At 41.8% G+C, this 14,001-nt stretch overlaps 1 protein-coding gene across 1 annotated transcript in view; it reads right to left on the reverse strand.

The window, feature by feature from the left end:
• Positions 1 to 14,001, reverse strand: part of EIF2AK2 (eukaryotic translation initiation factor 2 alpha kinase 2) — a 53,227-nt gene that overhangs the window by 15,503 nt on the left and 23,723 nt on the right. The window contains exons 7-11 of the mRNA XM_060259314.1: positions 6,518 to 6,596; positions 6,371 to 6,383; positions 6,062 to 6,066; positions 3,916 to 3,950; positions 3,580 to 3,651 (exon numbers count right to left, since the gene is read on the reverse strand). Coding sequence (XP_060115297.1) covers positions 3,580 to 3,651; positions 3,916 to 3,950; positions 6,062 to 6,066; positions 6,371 to 6,383; positions 6,518 to 6,596 — 204 coding nt within the window. The remainder of the gene's footprint in view (positions 1 to 3,579; positions 3,652 to 3,915; positions 3,951 to 6,061; positions 6,067 to 6,370; positions 6,384 to 6,517; positions 6,597 to 14,001) is intronic.

Here is a 14,001-nt window from a genome sequence, read left to right on the forward strand (position 1 = left end):
GCTTGAAGAGGGTGGTCTTGCAGGCCCTGCGGAACTGATCAAGGCTCCGCAGGACCCGCACCTCCTCTGGGAGCTGATTCCAAAGGTATGGGGCCGCGGTGGAAAAGGCCCGTGCGCGGGTATTCTGAAGTTTAACTTCTTTTGGCCCAGGGATGGCCAGTTTGTTTTTTTCCTACTGACCTCAGTGCTCTCTGGGGCTCGTACGGGGAGAGACGGTCCCTCAGGTAGGTCGGTCCTCGGCCATATAGGGCTTTAAAGGTAATGACCAGCACTTTGTACTGGACCCGGTATACAATCGGCAGCCAGTGCAGTCCGCGTAGCCCTGGCCATATATGCTCCCACCTTGGGAGACCTAGCAATAGCCTGGCCGCCGCATTCTGCACTAGCTGCAACTTCCGGGTCCGGGACAAAGGCAGCCCCATGTAGAGGGCGTTACAGTAGTCCAGTCTTGAGGTGATCGTCGCATGGATCACTGTTGCTAGGTCCCAATGCTCTAGGAAAGGGGCCAACTGCCTGGCCCGCCTCAGATGGAAGAATGCTGACTTGGCAGCGGCTGTTATCTGGGCCTCCATTGATAGTGAAGGCTCCAGTAAAATACCCAAGCTCTTTACCTGTTGCGCCGCCATCAGCGGCGCACCGTCGAAGGCCGGGAGAGATATTTCCTTCCCCAGAGCGCCATGACCCACACAGAGAACCTCTGTCTTCGCCGGGTTCAGCTTCAGCCCACTCAGCCTAAGCCATGTTGCAACAGCCTGTAAAGCCTGGTCCAGATTCCCTGGGACAGAGGCGGGCCGGCCGTCCATTAGCAGATAGAGCTGGGTGTCATCTGCATATTGACCGTCCCATGGCCCGGCCGGAAACCAGACTGGCACGGGTCTAGGACTGAAGCGTCATCTAGAAACCTCTGTAGCTGCAACACCACTGCCCTCTCAATAATTTTACCTAAAAATGGTAAATTAGACACCGGTCAATAATTTGCCAATTCGGCCGGGTCTGCTGTACATTTTTTCAGGAGGGGGCGGACCAAGGCCTCTTTCAGAGGTGTTGGAAAACGCCCCTCTAGGAGGGATCTATTTATGATGTCCCGTAAAGGACATTTAAGCTCCCTCTGGCAAGATTTAATCAGCCAAGAGGAGCAAAGGTCCAAATCATATGTTGTTGGGCGGGCAGCAGAGAGGATTCCATCGACTTCCTTCAGGCTGAGTGGGTCGACTTCCTTCAGGCTTAGTGGCCCAGCACTAAGTCCGAAGACAGGCGCGGAGCCTCAATTTCACTTACTGTATCTAATGTGATAGGCAGGTCTTGGCGAAGCGACAAGATTTTATCTGCAAAGTATTTCGCAAATGCCTCACAGCCTATCTCTAATTCTCTAACGTTTGGCTTGCCTTGTGGCAATGTTATAAGATCCCCAATTACTCTAAACAATTGTGCTGGGCGCAAATTTGCAGATGCAATCTTGGTTGCAAAGTAGTCTTTCTTTGCAGCCCTAACTGCCATCTCATAAGACCTCATAAACGTTCTATAGGATGTTCTCGTCGCTTCGTCCCGAGTATGCCTCCACCGCCTCTCTAGTCGTCTGAGCCCTTGTTTCAGCTGGCGCAACTCCAAGGTGTACCATGGAGCCAGCCTCACACGAGGGCGCCGAGGTGCAATTTCATCAATAGCCCTGGACAGCTGGCCTTGCCAGACTTCCACCAGGTCATCGAGGGAATTGCCAGTGGGCCAGGGATCCCCCAGGGCTGTTTGGAACCGTTCCGGGTCCATCAGGCCCGGGGGCGAGCCAAAATAGGCTCTCCGCCCATACAGGGTTGGGGCGGTGTCTCCATATGGGCCTTAAGGGCTAGGTGATCCGACCATGGAACCGCTTCAGCCGCGATATCGTTCACCAAAATCACAGACACAAAGATCAGGTCTAATATGTGTCCGGCCTGATGCGTGGGAGAGAGAGCCCCAGTGTCGCCATGGAAGACACTAGGTCCATCGCCTGAGTGGAGGCCGTGTCATCGGCATGGACAATGAAGTCGCCCAGGACCATAAGCCCCGGGTACTCCAATGCCCAGCCCGCCACTGCCTCCAATAGTGATGGTAAGGCGCTAGCTGGTGCGTTAGGCGGATGGTACACCAGCCAGATCGCCAACCCCCCTCCAACATCCCACGTCAGACCGGCACATTCGATACCGCCGATCTTTGGGGCCGGGAGAGCCCGAAAGGAGTAACCCTCCCGTATGAACAACGCCACCCCTCCCCCCCCGCCCGTTATTCCGTGACTGGTGAAAGACCAAGTAACCTGGGGGGGGGGGTCATCTGGGAGAGAGCTGCTGTCTCTCCATCCCGCACCCAGGTCTCGGTCACGCAAGCCAGGTCCACATCCTGTTGGAGCAGAAACTCCCTAAGGGTCGAGGTCTTATTGTTAATGGACCTGGCGTTGCATAACACCAGTGACGGAGACGAGCATTTCCTCTTGACCCCACTACCTGCCACTGTTGGGATGGGAAGTAGACTGGAAGGTGGCCGAGCACCATTTTGTCTCTGTCTCCTTCCCTTATGTGTCTGTCTATTCCCACCGTCATATCTTCCACTCCCCAGGAGAAAGAGATAGGGTTACCAACTCCAGGTTAGGAAATCCTTGCAGATTTAAGGGGTGGAGCTTGGAGAGGGTGGGGTTGGAGGAGGTATAGGAACTCAGACAGGAACAATGCCATTTCTTCCTAGAAAACCACTGGAGATCACTCAGATTTACAACTGCTCTCAAGATGGCTTTTTAACAAAATGAAAGCTGGGATTAAACTATCATTGCAGCACTACAGTGATATATCAATATTTCACAGCCTTTAAAAAAATTGAAATCACTAGTCTTCAAGGCAGGGGTGGAAAAGGAGTGGTTTAGCAACAATGAGAGTCCTACTATTGAAAAGTAGGCTGGAATTGGGTAGAAAAAAGAAAACCAATAGAAACTTTATGCACTAGGAAAAAGCCAACGTAAAACTGGCTTCCAGAAGATCAAGGGGAAAGTGGTCTCAAAAGAGCCAGGAAAAAAAAAAGGGGGAAACAGAATTGAACTGAAAACTAAAGGCAGAAAAATGCATGCAGAAATCAGGGGATAAGCCAAAGCAGTAAAGAATCAGAACTGATGAAAAAAGAAAAAAGAGCTGGGAGTAATGAACATGGATTGTTTCAGGCGGTGAGTATTTTAAGGTGCCATTACCTATATCAAAAGATGTAGGTCAATTTTGTTAACCACATTCCAAGGTCTAGTACAACAGCAAAATTAATGCTATTTGTACAAAATCCTAGTCCAGGGATCATTACTTCTATGGGAGCACTGAAGCACACTGGGAGGAACCATTTACACAAGCACCAAGCTACAGACACCCACACTACATGTCCAAAGTTGTCCTGACCACTGAGAAGTCTATACGCTCCCCAGACATTAGGGTTTTGCCATTTTCTGACAAATATACATCTTTCTAAGTAATTCTAAGTAAATCTAAACTGGATCTCATTTCACTACTTTCATCAAATCTAAGTGAAAGCTGAGTAAAACTAAATATTGAATAGTCAACAGCAGTTTCTTCTTACCTCTCATTGGTAGTCCACTTTCTTTCCCTTTGATGAAGCTTTGAAAATGTGGGTGCCAACAGGGTGTCTTTCCTTAGGAAAATTAAAAGTTAAAATTAAACTTTGTACTCTTATGCAGCAAACACAGAAGCACATTAACATTACATTTGATCATTTTCACCAGCTGATAACCAATTAAGGTACAAAAATTAGAATATATATCTCAAAAGATTCACATTACCTATATGGTTAATTTTTTTCCTGCCCTTCCTTCAAAGACCTTGAGATATACATGGTTTTCCCTTCCCAGTTTTATCCTCACAACCACCCTGTGAAGTAGGTTAGATTGAGATATACCTTTTTGGTTTCAAAGAAGGATCTCTGGGACTTGCCTATATTAACATAAAGAAGAAAATAAGTTTCAATATAATAATAATAATACTTTGGTGCCAAACATTTAGATTTAATGGCTTCTCCCAAAATCCTAAAACAGCTAACTTTAGGTATAACTCTTGGGTCAAGGATTAAATCCTTGATCCCTCCAACAGAAAATCATCAGCTGGAAAATGTTCTTCAAGTCCCACAGTGCTCAACACCAACAACAGTAGACTGAATCCTCCTCCTAATCCTGAAAGCCAGGTGATACAATGCCTGCTACATAGCCCTCCTGCACTTCCAAGTCTCAGCAAGTAGTAACAGATGGAAGACACCAACTGTGCAATCGGCCTTAACTCTGTCTCCTGTATACTTCTAGACCAGAGGTGTCAAATGTCCGGCATGCACAGGGCTCAAATACAGTTGCAAACAACCTCCTTCTCCTGTTTCTTTTCCAGGGCTGCTACCGCAGCCACATCTTACCTTGCTTTTTCCCCAGTTCTTTGCTTCTTGCCTCTCTCCCCCTCCCTTTCTCACAGAGCATATGGAGAGCTCTGTGGCTGATTCACACAGGCAAGATACAAGGACAAGCCTACTTTTGCATCTCTCTCTCTCCGCGCCCCCCCCCCTCTATCTCAATCCCCCCCCCCCTTTTGCTTGCTTATCGGGGCTGCTTCTCTTCTTTTGGGGACAAAGGGAGAGGAAAGAGAAAACAATATTGCACTCCCATGGCAGATTTAAGACCAACTATGTTTTATTTCAGGTATAAGCTTTTGTGTGCAAGCACATAAGAACATAAGAGAAGCCATGTTGGATCAGGCCAACGGCCCATCAAGTCCAACACTCTGTGTCACACAGTGGCAAAAAATTTTATATACACACATACACTGTGGCTAATAGCCACTGATGGACCTGTGCTCCATATTTTTATCTAAACCCTTCTTGAAGGTGGCTATACTTGTGGCCGCCACCACCTCCTGTGGCAGTGAATTCCACATGTTAATCACCCTTTGGGTGAAGAAGTACTTCCTTTTATCCGTTTTAACCTGTCTGCTCAGCAATTTCATCCAATGCCCACGAGTTCTTGTACTGTGATAAAGGGAGAAAAGTACTTCTTTCTCTACTTTCTCCATCCCATGCATTATCTTGTAAACCTCTATCATGTCACCCCGCAGTCGACGTTTCTCCAAGCTAAAGAGTCCCAAGCGTTTCAACCTTTCTTCATAGGGAAAGTGCTCCAGCCCTTTAATCATTCTAGTTGCCCTTCTCTGGACTTTCTCCAATGCTATAATATCCTTTTTGAGGTGCGGCGACCAGAACTGCACCCAGTACTCCAAATGAGACCGCACCATCGATTTATACAGGGGCATTATGATACTGGCTGATTTGTTTTCAATTCCCTTCCTAATAATTCCCAGCATGGCGTTGGCCTTTTTTATTGCAAACGCACACTGTCTTGACATTTTCAGTGAGTTATCTACCACGACCCCAAGATCTCTCTCTTGGTCAGTCTCTGCCAGTTCACACCCCATCAACTTGTATTTGTAGCTGGGATTCTGTCCTTGATAATGGTTTCTACCAACTTTCCCGGTATTGAAGTCAGACTGACTGGCCTGTAATTTCCCGGGTCTCCTCTGGAACCTTTTTTAAAGATGGGGGTGACATTTGCTACCTTCTTCTTAAGCACGCTTCTTAAGGAGAGAGGGGTGTGTGTGGAAGGACAGATGGATTCTTCTGACAAGTTCAATGTACACTGAGAATATTACTTTGGCTTATTCTGAAAAAAAAATTTTAAATGGATTTCTCTGTTCCAACCTGGATTTATTTTCTTTCAAAAAGACCCTGATTAGGAATTAGAGCACTTGGATTGGAGTGGAGTGATTTCTGATGCTAAACAATAACAGCACACATTGCTGATGAAACTAGCTCTAAATTCAGTCACTTGAACATCATTATCAATTGAAATTCAGCAGTCCCTCTTTCTCTTTCTAATCTCTCTTTTAAATTCTGAGTTCAGCAACTGAATGTTGTGGTTTCTAATGTCAGAGTTATATTTATTTATTCTTTGCATCCTCCTGGACCAAATCCTCATGGACGGAACTGAGACCAAGGTTTCCTGACTTATTACTAATGCTGGTATTTCTATGCCTACTACCTTCTGCATATAACACCTAATCCAATCAAGTCTGCTATTGTCATTCATCTGCTATTGCCACTTGACATCTGAAGTCTCCAGTACCTTGTGTTACTTTTTATGGCACCATGGTCCAGCCCAACAAAGTAACATTTATGTCAGATCCAGCCCTCGTCACAAACAAGTTAGACACCTCTCTTCTAGACTATCTTCCCCATTGCTGAGTGTTGATTCCCGTAACTTGTTCCTGGCCTGCGCAACATCTTTTTAATTTCAGTCTGGTCCTATAATATGTGTAAATACAGCAGCTACTTGTCTTGTTTTAATATACTAATCCTATATCTTTCTAGGAGAAGTATTAATGTAATTTCAGAATCCAGAAACAGAATAACTGGCAATCTACGATGTAAGTGGTTTTCATGTTATACCATAGTTAGTAGATAAAGAAACTTCACTTACTTGCACATCATGAATTTCAGTAGGCACTCTGTCAATTATATCCTTAGATTTCAAGTCAGAATCCATATTACTGTAATGAAAATAAATACATTTCAGTAGTATTTGTTTAATTTCATCCACTGAGTTCAAAGTATTGTTTTTAATTTTAAAAACACAGAAGTTAAGAACATAAAAGCCCTGCTGGGTCATAGCAACGGGAACTGTGATGTATACTGAACCTGAAAAATATTGGTATTTTCCAATATTCCCAAATCCCAATATTGGTATGGTACTGGGAGTCGAGAAATTTTCAGGAGTGCCTAATTTATTTATTTTTTGCCTTCATTGTACCCTATGCCAAGAGCTTTTTTCCCCCAAAGACAGATTGTCAAGAAATTTCATTTACTTTTCCAATCTCAAAAGAAAATACATTCCCTAATATTGAATGTAGACTCATTTCATCAAAGTCCTCAGGAGTATTTCTATTTTCTTCAAAGTTATCAGCTTCTTATTACAATTCACTGTTAATACTGGGAGCCAGCCAGGCCTTAATGCCTTCTCTAAACACATGCAAAAGCCTTCTGATTTTTACTGCAAAATGCTCTCTCCAAAAAGCTTGAAAACTAACTCTACTTAAAGAAAATTATTCTAGGTAGCTCCATGCAGCTGTGTCTTGGATATCACTTTTTTAAAGGTATAAGGCACAGTGATATAGTAAAGATTCATAAATGGTGTTCCATTAGATCCTCAGGGAAATAATTGTCAAGTCCTCATGCCAATAATGGGTTAATAGTACTGCAACTTCTTGCTCTGTATTGACAGTAGTCACCACCTGTTGTTTAGTCTGCTTCAATGCTTGCCTGCTTGCTGCAAACACTGTAAACAGTAATAAGACAGATACCTTGGGAACTATAGAATTGTGCTATATGTTATCAATGTTTATGCAATGACTGTGAGAATTACTTGCTTTCAAAAGTGGGAACTGGGGTGTCTGGGAACCATGGGAGGGCAATGAAGCTTCGCATTTGCACGCTTTTGGCAAAGTATAATTGTACCTTGGCGTCAAGTCCTTTTCAGTCTTGACTCAGAATCTGAGTATGATCTCTGTACCTACCTGATGCCTCTAATAAACAGAACCATTTGAACCCAATGGACTGTTTCTTGCGTGAAAGGGGGGGGGGAGATTGACAATAATGTTTCTGGTTATGGTTTTAAAATGTTTTAAATACTTCTTTCATGTATCATTGAAGGAGATGGTGCTGCAGTTATTTAGTAAATGTAAGAAATAGAGTCCAGTCCATCTCTTAAAATTATCATATTTAAAGTACATTTAAGTGGGAGTATTACATATAGTTTCAGCCCACAATAACTTTGACAACTGCGATGTGGCAGTTGGCACTTCAGAGTAGGGTCTGCCTGATCCAGCTTCTTGCTGTGGAAGCTGGCTAGGTGATTTTGGACCAGCCACAGACTTTCAGCCTAACCTACCTCACAGGGTTGTGCAGATCAAAAGGGGGAAGAGGAGAATGATGCAAGTTGCTTTGGTCCCCACTGCAGAGAAAGACTGCATTTCTCCTAGATAGAGGGTGCAGGGAAGAGGGAGGAGATGGAAAGCAATCTACCCCCCATCTCTTTTGCTCCCATCCCTTCTTTTTCAAGATACCTCCCTTCTCTGACAACCTACCCCACATTTCCCCACTTTCTCCATTTTCCTTCCCAACAGCTGCCTTCTTAACATACCTTGCCTCCCTCTATCTTTCCCTTCCCTCCCCAGCCCCGGCCATGAAACTCACCCATAGCAAATGTCTAGCGCCTGTTGTATTTCTCCCCACAATGGGCCTTATTACTAGTATTGAAATAAAAGACCACAGACTGGAAGAATACAAAGATAAATGATGGCTACATGATAACTTCCTAGACAGGTTTAAAGACTTCCCTCTTTATATTTTTTATTGAATTTTAATAAAGTATATAAGTTAATATCAATATTTATATTCATATACGATTAATTAAACTTATGGAATCAAGTTGTAAACAAGCATAAATACTTACATGCATACAATAAAATATCAAGTAAGGATTTTAAGTTATAAAGATGTATCTAGCTATGTAGACCATTATCTATCCAAGGAGAGAGGTCAAGATGAAAACAAAAGATAAAGACAATAATTCATGTATCAAAACACAGTTAATCTAATTGAACCCATATTATCATTAAACTATTAATTATGTATTGCTATGAATTCTTAACTGCCTAAATATTCTCTATGCAAACTATTACAGGTTATTCCAAAATTTACTACCTAGTAATTATAATTAGGTGCGATCCACAACTAGCACAGTAAAAGAAAAAGAAGGTAGAAAAAAAGTGTTAGTAAATAGAAAAGAAACAAAAAACCACAACTGAAGCAAAATATTAAAAACTTATAGGTAGAGAAGATCAAGATATTCTGGTTTCTGTGGTTGAATGTCATTTGCTGTAATGAAATCAATAAAAGGAAACCATTTCTCTGTGAATTTCGAGTTATCAATGTCTGAGTTGGATATGATCTGTAATTTTTTCTAGTATAAGAATGTCCCAAACCTTGGATAACCAGCTGGAGATTGATGGAATTTGAGGTGATTTCCATTTTGAAGTAATAGGAGTAATAGGAGGCTGAGTAATAGGAAGCAGAGATTGAGTATAAATGGGCAGTCTTCGCAGTGGAGGACGGTAAGCAGTGGGGTGCCGCAGGGCTCGGTACTGGGTCCCATGCTCTTTAACTTGTTCATAAATGATTTAGAGTTGGGAGTGAGCAGTGAAGTGGCCAAGTTCGCGGATGGCCAAGTTTGCAGATGACACTAAATTGTTCAGGGTGGTGAGAACCAGAGAGGATTGTGAGGAACTCCAAAGGGATCTGTTGAGGCTGGATGAGTGGGCGTCAACGTGGCAGATGCGGTTCAATGTGGCCAAGTGCAAAGTAATGCACATTGGGGCCAAGAATCCCAGCTACAAATACAAGTTGATGGGGTGTGAACTGGCAGAGACTGACCAAAAGAGAGATCTTGGGGTCATGGTAGATAACTCACTGAAAATGTCAAGACAGTGTGCGTTTGCAATAAAAAAGGCCAACGCCATGCTGGGAATTATTAGGAACGGAATTGAAAACGAATCAGCCAGTATCATAATGCCCCTGTATAAATCGATGGTGCGGTCTCATTTGGAGTACTGTGTGCAGTTCTGGTCGCCGCACCTCAAAAAGGATATTATAGCATTGGAGAAAGTCCAGAGAAGGGCAACTAGAATGATTAAAGGGCTGGAGCACTTTCCCTATGAAGAAAGGTTGAAACGCTTGGGACTCTTTAGCTTGGAGAAACGTCAACTGCGGGGTGACATGATAGAGGTTTACAAGATAATGCATGGGATGGAGAAAGTAGAGAAAGAAGTACTTTTCTCCCTTTCTCACAATACAAGAACTCGTGGGCATTGGATGAAATTGCTGAGCAGACAGGTTAAAACGGATAAAAGGAAGTACTTCTTCACCCAAAGGGTGATTAACATGTGGAATTCACTGCCACAGGAGGTGGTGGCGGCCACAAGTATAGCCACCTTCAAGAAGGGTTTAGATAAAAATATGGAGCACAGGTCCATCAGTGGCTATTAGCCACAGTGTATGTGTGTATATAAAATTTTTTGCCACTGTGTGACACAGAGTGTTGGACTTGATGGGCCGTTGGCCTGATCCAACATGGCTTCTCTTATGTTCTTATGAAGCAATTAGGGTTTTTGCTGCTATCAGCATGTTAGTTATCAGTGCTTGCCTAAACTGAGGTACTGTTGGATCTTGCCAGATGTTCAGGAAGATCAGTTGAGGAAGTAATGGAATTTCATATCCTGTTATAATTTTGTTGTAAAATTTCATGCTAGAATGAAGTAATATGAGGACACTTCCACCAGCAGTGGGCAAAATTACCAACTTCATCACCGTTTTTCCAGCATAATAGAGAGTGGTTAGACGATATTAAGGATAGTCTTTTAGGTGTAAGGTACCACTGTGTCATAATTTTGTAAGATATTAATTTTGAACTGCTCAGTTTGGTGCGGAACACATTAGAGAACCAGAGCTTGTCCCATTGGTCATCGCTGAAAGCTATCCCACAATTATGTTGCCATTTGACTGGCATGGTAAATGTTGAACACTATCCAGAGAAATCAATATAGCATAAGTTTTAGAAATTATGCCTTTGTGATTATAGTCCAATTGTTTAAGAAGTAGTTCAAAATCAGAGTGAGGACATGACATTACTTTTTTCAAGTTGAGAGTAGAAGAGGTATGTTGAAGCTGCAAATAAAAGTACCAAGGAATCTGTTGTTGCAGTTAACTTTCCAATATATTTTTAGGTAATAATCCAGATTAGCTATATCCACTAGTCTTGTTAGTCCCGCTTGTCTCCAGATTTCTGCAACCTTTGTTTCATTGCCTGGAGGAAACCAGCTTTGGACTAAAAATGATGAGAATCTGGAAATAGTCGGAAGTAATTTTTTCCTGAAAATGTCCCATATTCCAAGTAAAGGTTTTAGAAAGGTGCTATTCCTTGCAGAGGTAGGACGTGATTTTGCTGTTGACCAAGTGATTTCTTTAATAGATGCTGGAGCTATATACATTGACAATGAGGTAATCCAATCTTCCTGTTCTGATTTCTGAAGAAGTTTAATGATCATAGCTATTACTGTAGCTTTGTAGTATGCAGCCAAGTCTGGAAAGTTTAAGCCTCCTTGAGAAGTCTGTCTTTTAAGAATTTTAAAACTAGTTCTTGGTTTTTTTGCATTGCCATAAAAATTCATTTAGTTCAGGGGTGACCAACGGTAGCTCTCCAGATGTTTTTTGCCTACAACTCCCATCAGCCCCAGCCATTGGCCATGCTGGCTGGGGCTGATGGGAGTTGTAGGCAAAAAACATCTGGAGAGCTACCGTTGGCCACCCCTGATTTAGGGGTTTTTTGCTATGATTTAAGTAGATTAGCAGGTAAATGTACTGGAAGTGTATGAAATAAGAAGAGCCATTTAGGAAAGAGGAATGATTTAACAAGCTGCAGTCTGTCATGAAAAGATGTATTCAGTTTGTTCCATTTGCTTGTAGTTTGCTGGATTTTTTTAGAGATGCGTAGGTGGTTGAATTTTAAAATACTGTTGAGATTACAAGGAATCTGAACTCCTAGATAAGTGATTTTGATGACCATTGGTATCTATAGTGTTGATGAATATATAGTTCCGTATCTGAGGTAAATTGTAGAGGTAGAATAGAAGATTTGGATTGATTAATGCATAAACCAGAGATTCTTCAGTGATGTCTTAGGATTTGTTAAATATAACAGCATATCAAATGCAAATAAACTAATTTTGGATGTGCGGGAGCCAAGTTCTATGCCATGAATCTCAGAGTCATTATGTATTGCTGATGCCAACGGTTCCAAAGCCAGAGTGAAAAGGACTGGAGATAGTGGACAGCCTTGTCTGGTTCCCCGATGCAGCTTAAATTTTTCTGATAATAGGCAATTTATGTGGATTTGTGCTGAAGGTGCGGAATAGTTTTGATAATTTTCAAGAAATTCTCTCCAAAATTCATGTGATGGAGAAACTTCAAAAGGTATGATGTTTCAAGAGAATCAAAGGCCTTCTCTACATCTAAGGACAGCAAAAGTGCCTCCAAATGTTTGCAATTAGTATTAGAAATAATATTTATGGTTTCACGTATATTGGTTGTTAAGCCTCTTCCAAGCATAACACCTGCTTGGTCAGGATGAATATATTGTGTTACAAAAGAATTAAGGCTCTTGGTAATTACTGCCATGAAAATCTTGTAGTCTTGATTTAAAAGGGAAATCGGTCTATAAGAGGAAGGGTTAGTTAAGTCTTTGCCTTGTTTAAGTAGAACAATTATCGAGGCTGAGTTCCAGGTCGGTGGTAGTTTGTCATCAAAGACTATTTCATTGCAAGCTTTGGAGAGTGGTGGAGCTAGTAGATGTGCAAATTTTTTATAAAACTCTGATGGAAAACCATCTGGTCCATCAGATTCGTTTTTTAGATTTTTAATAGCAGCAATGACTTCTTGAAGTTCAATTGGTTGTTCCATAATTGAGTAATGTTGCTCCTCAATTTTCTTGATGTCAGGGTGTGAGTTCAGATAATCAATGATGTCGAAGGATTTTTAGAGGAATAGAGATTACAATAGTATTGAGTAAAAATGTCATTGTTTTTTCTGGAGTTGTGATGAAGAGTTCCCATTTGGTCTCGAGCAGTTGTCAAATATCTTGGAAATTCTCCTTCCATTAACTTTCCATGAGAGAAGCGTTAAAGTTTTTGGAGACTTTATCCAATATTTCTGTTTGACAAAAAGGAGATTCTTTTTAATATGAGAACTTCCAATGGTTTCTAGTAGCTTCCTTCAGAAATGAGTTCTTTGTACTTGAGTGAGCATCCAGAGTCTTTGTGCGATTTTTCAAGAGAGGAGATTACCTTCTTCAACTCTAGGCAAAAGGCTTCTTTTTTACGTTTGAGTTGTGTTGTCTGAGATATGATTTGTCCACGAAGGACTGCTTTGAGAGCATCCTGAATATTTGAAGCAGCAACATCTTCAGTACAATCTGTCTCCAAATATTGTTTGATGTTTGTTTCAATTTATGTAATACAATCATCATTGTACAGGATTGATTTATTTAGAGTCCAGTGAAATTGTGCATGACAGTCAGAAAATGATGTTAAAATGCAACTCACCCAGGAGTAGTCAGACCACAAGGCAGGGCCAGTATCAGCAGAAGTCACCGAAGATAGCGAGGACTTGGATAAAAGAATAAAGTCAATTCTTGTATGAATGTTATGTTTTGGAGAAAAATATGTGTAATCTCTTTCCACACTATGAGTAGCTCTCCAGACATCAATAAGTTGTGAGTCTTCGAATATTGAGGACAATCTAGTAGGGCCCTGTTTTTTCTTAGAAGGTTTGGAAGGATTGTAGGATCTATCAAGGTCAGAGTTAGTAATGTGATTTAGGTCGCCTCCTAGAATGAACTTGCCTTCTTGGAAGTTTCTCAAAGTGTGTAGTGTCTCCTCCAGAAATGACAGTTGGTTTTCATTGGGTGAGTATATAGAGCCAATTGTAACTAGCTCTTCATCAAGTAAGCCTTTAATAAAGATATGATGGGGTTAATTTTTGATGAATCTGATGTTTTTAGATATTAATATCGAGACCCCTCGTGACTTGGAATTTCCATTTGCATGATACTGATGTTGGATCCAGAGAGATTTGAGAGCTGGTTGTGCAGGAGAGTGTAGGTGCATTTCTTGTAATAGAGCTATGTCTGTCTGAAGTTTTTTTAGGTTTCATAAGATGCGTTTCCTCTTAACAACATTGTTAAGGCCTCTGACATTCAGAGAAATAATTTCAAAATAGGAGCCATTGTAGCAGAGTGTGCACTGATGTAGAATAATGTTATATAAATAAGTGAATATAAAGAGA

The sequence above is a fragment of the Heteronotia binoei genome, chromosome 1, assembly GCF_032191835.1.
Source record: "Heteronotia binoei isolate CCM8104 ecotype False Entrance Well chromosome 1, APGP_CSIRO_Hbin_v1, whole genome shotgun sequence".
In the NCBI taxonomy this organism is placed as follows: domain Eukaryota; kingdom Metazoa; phylum Chordata; class Lepidosauria; order Squamata; family Gekkonidae; genus Heteronotia; species Heteronotia binoei.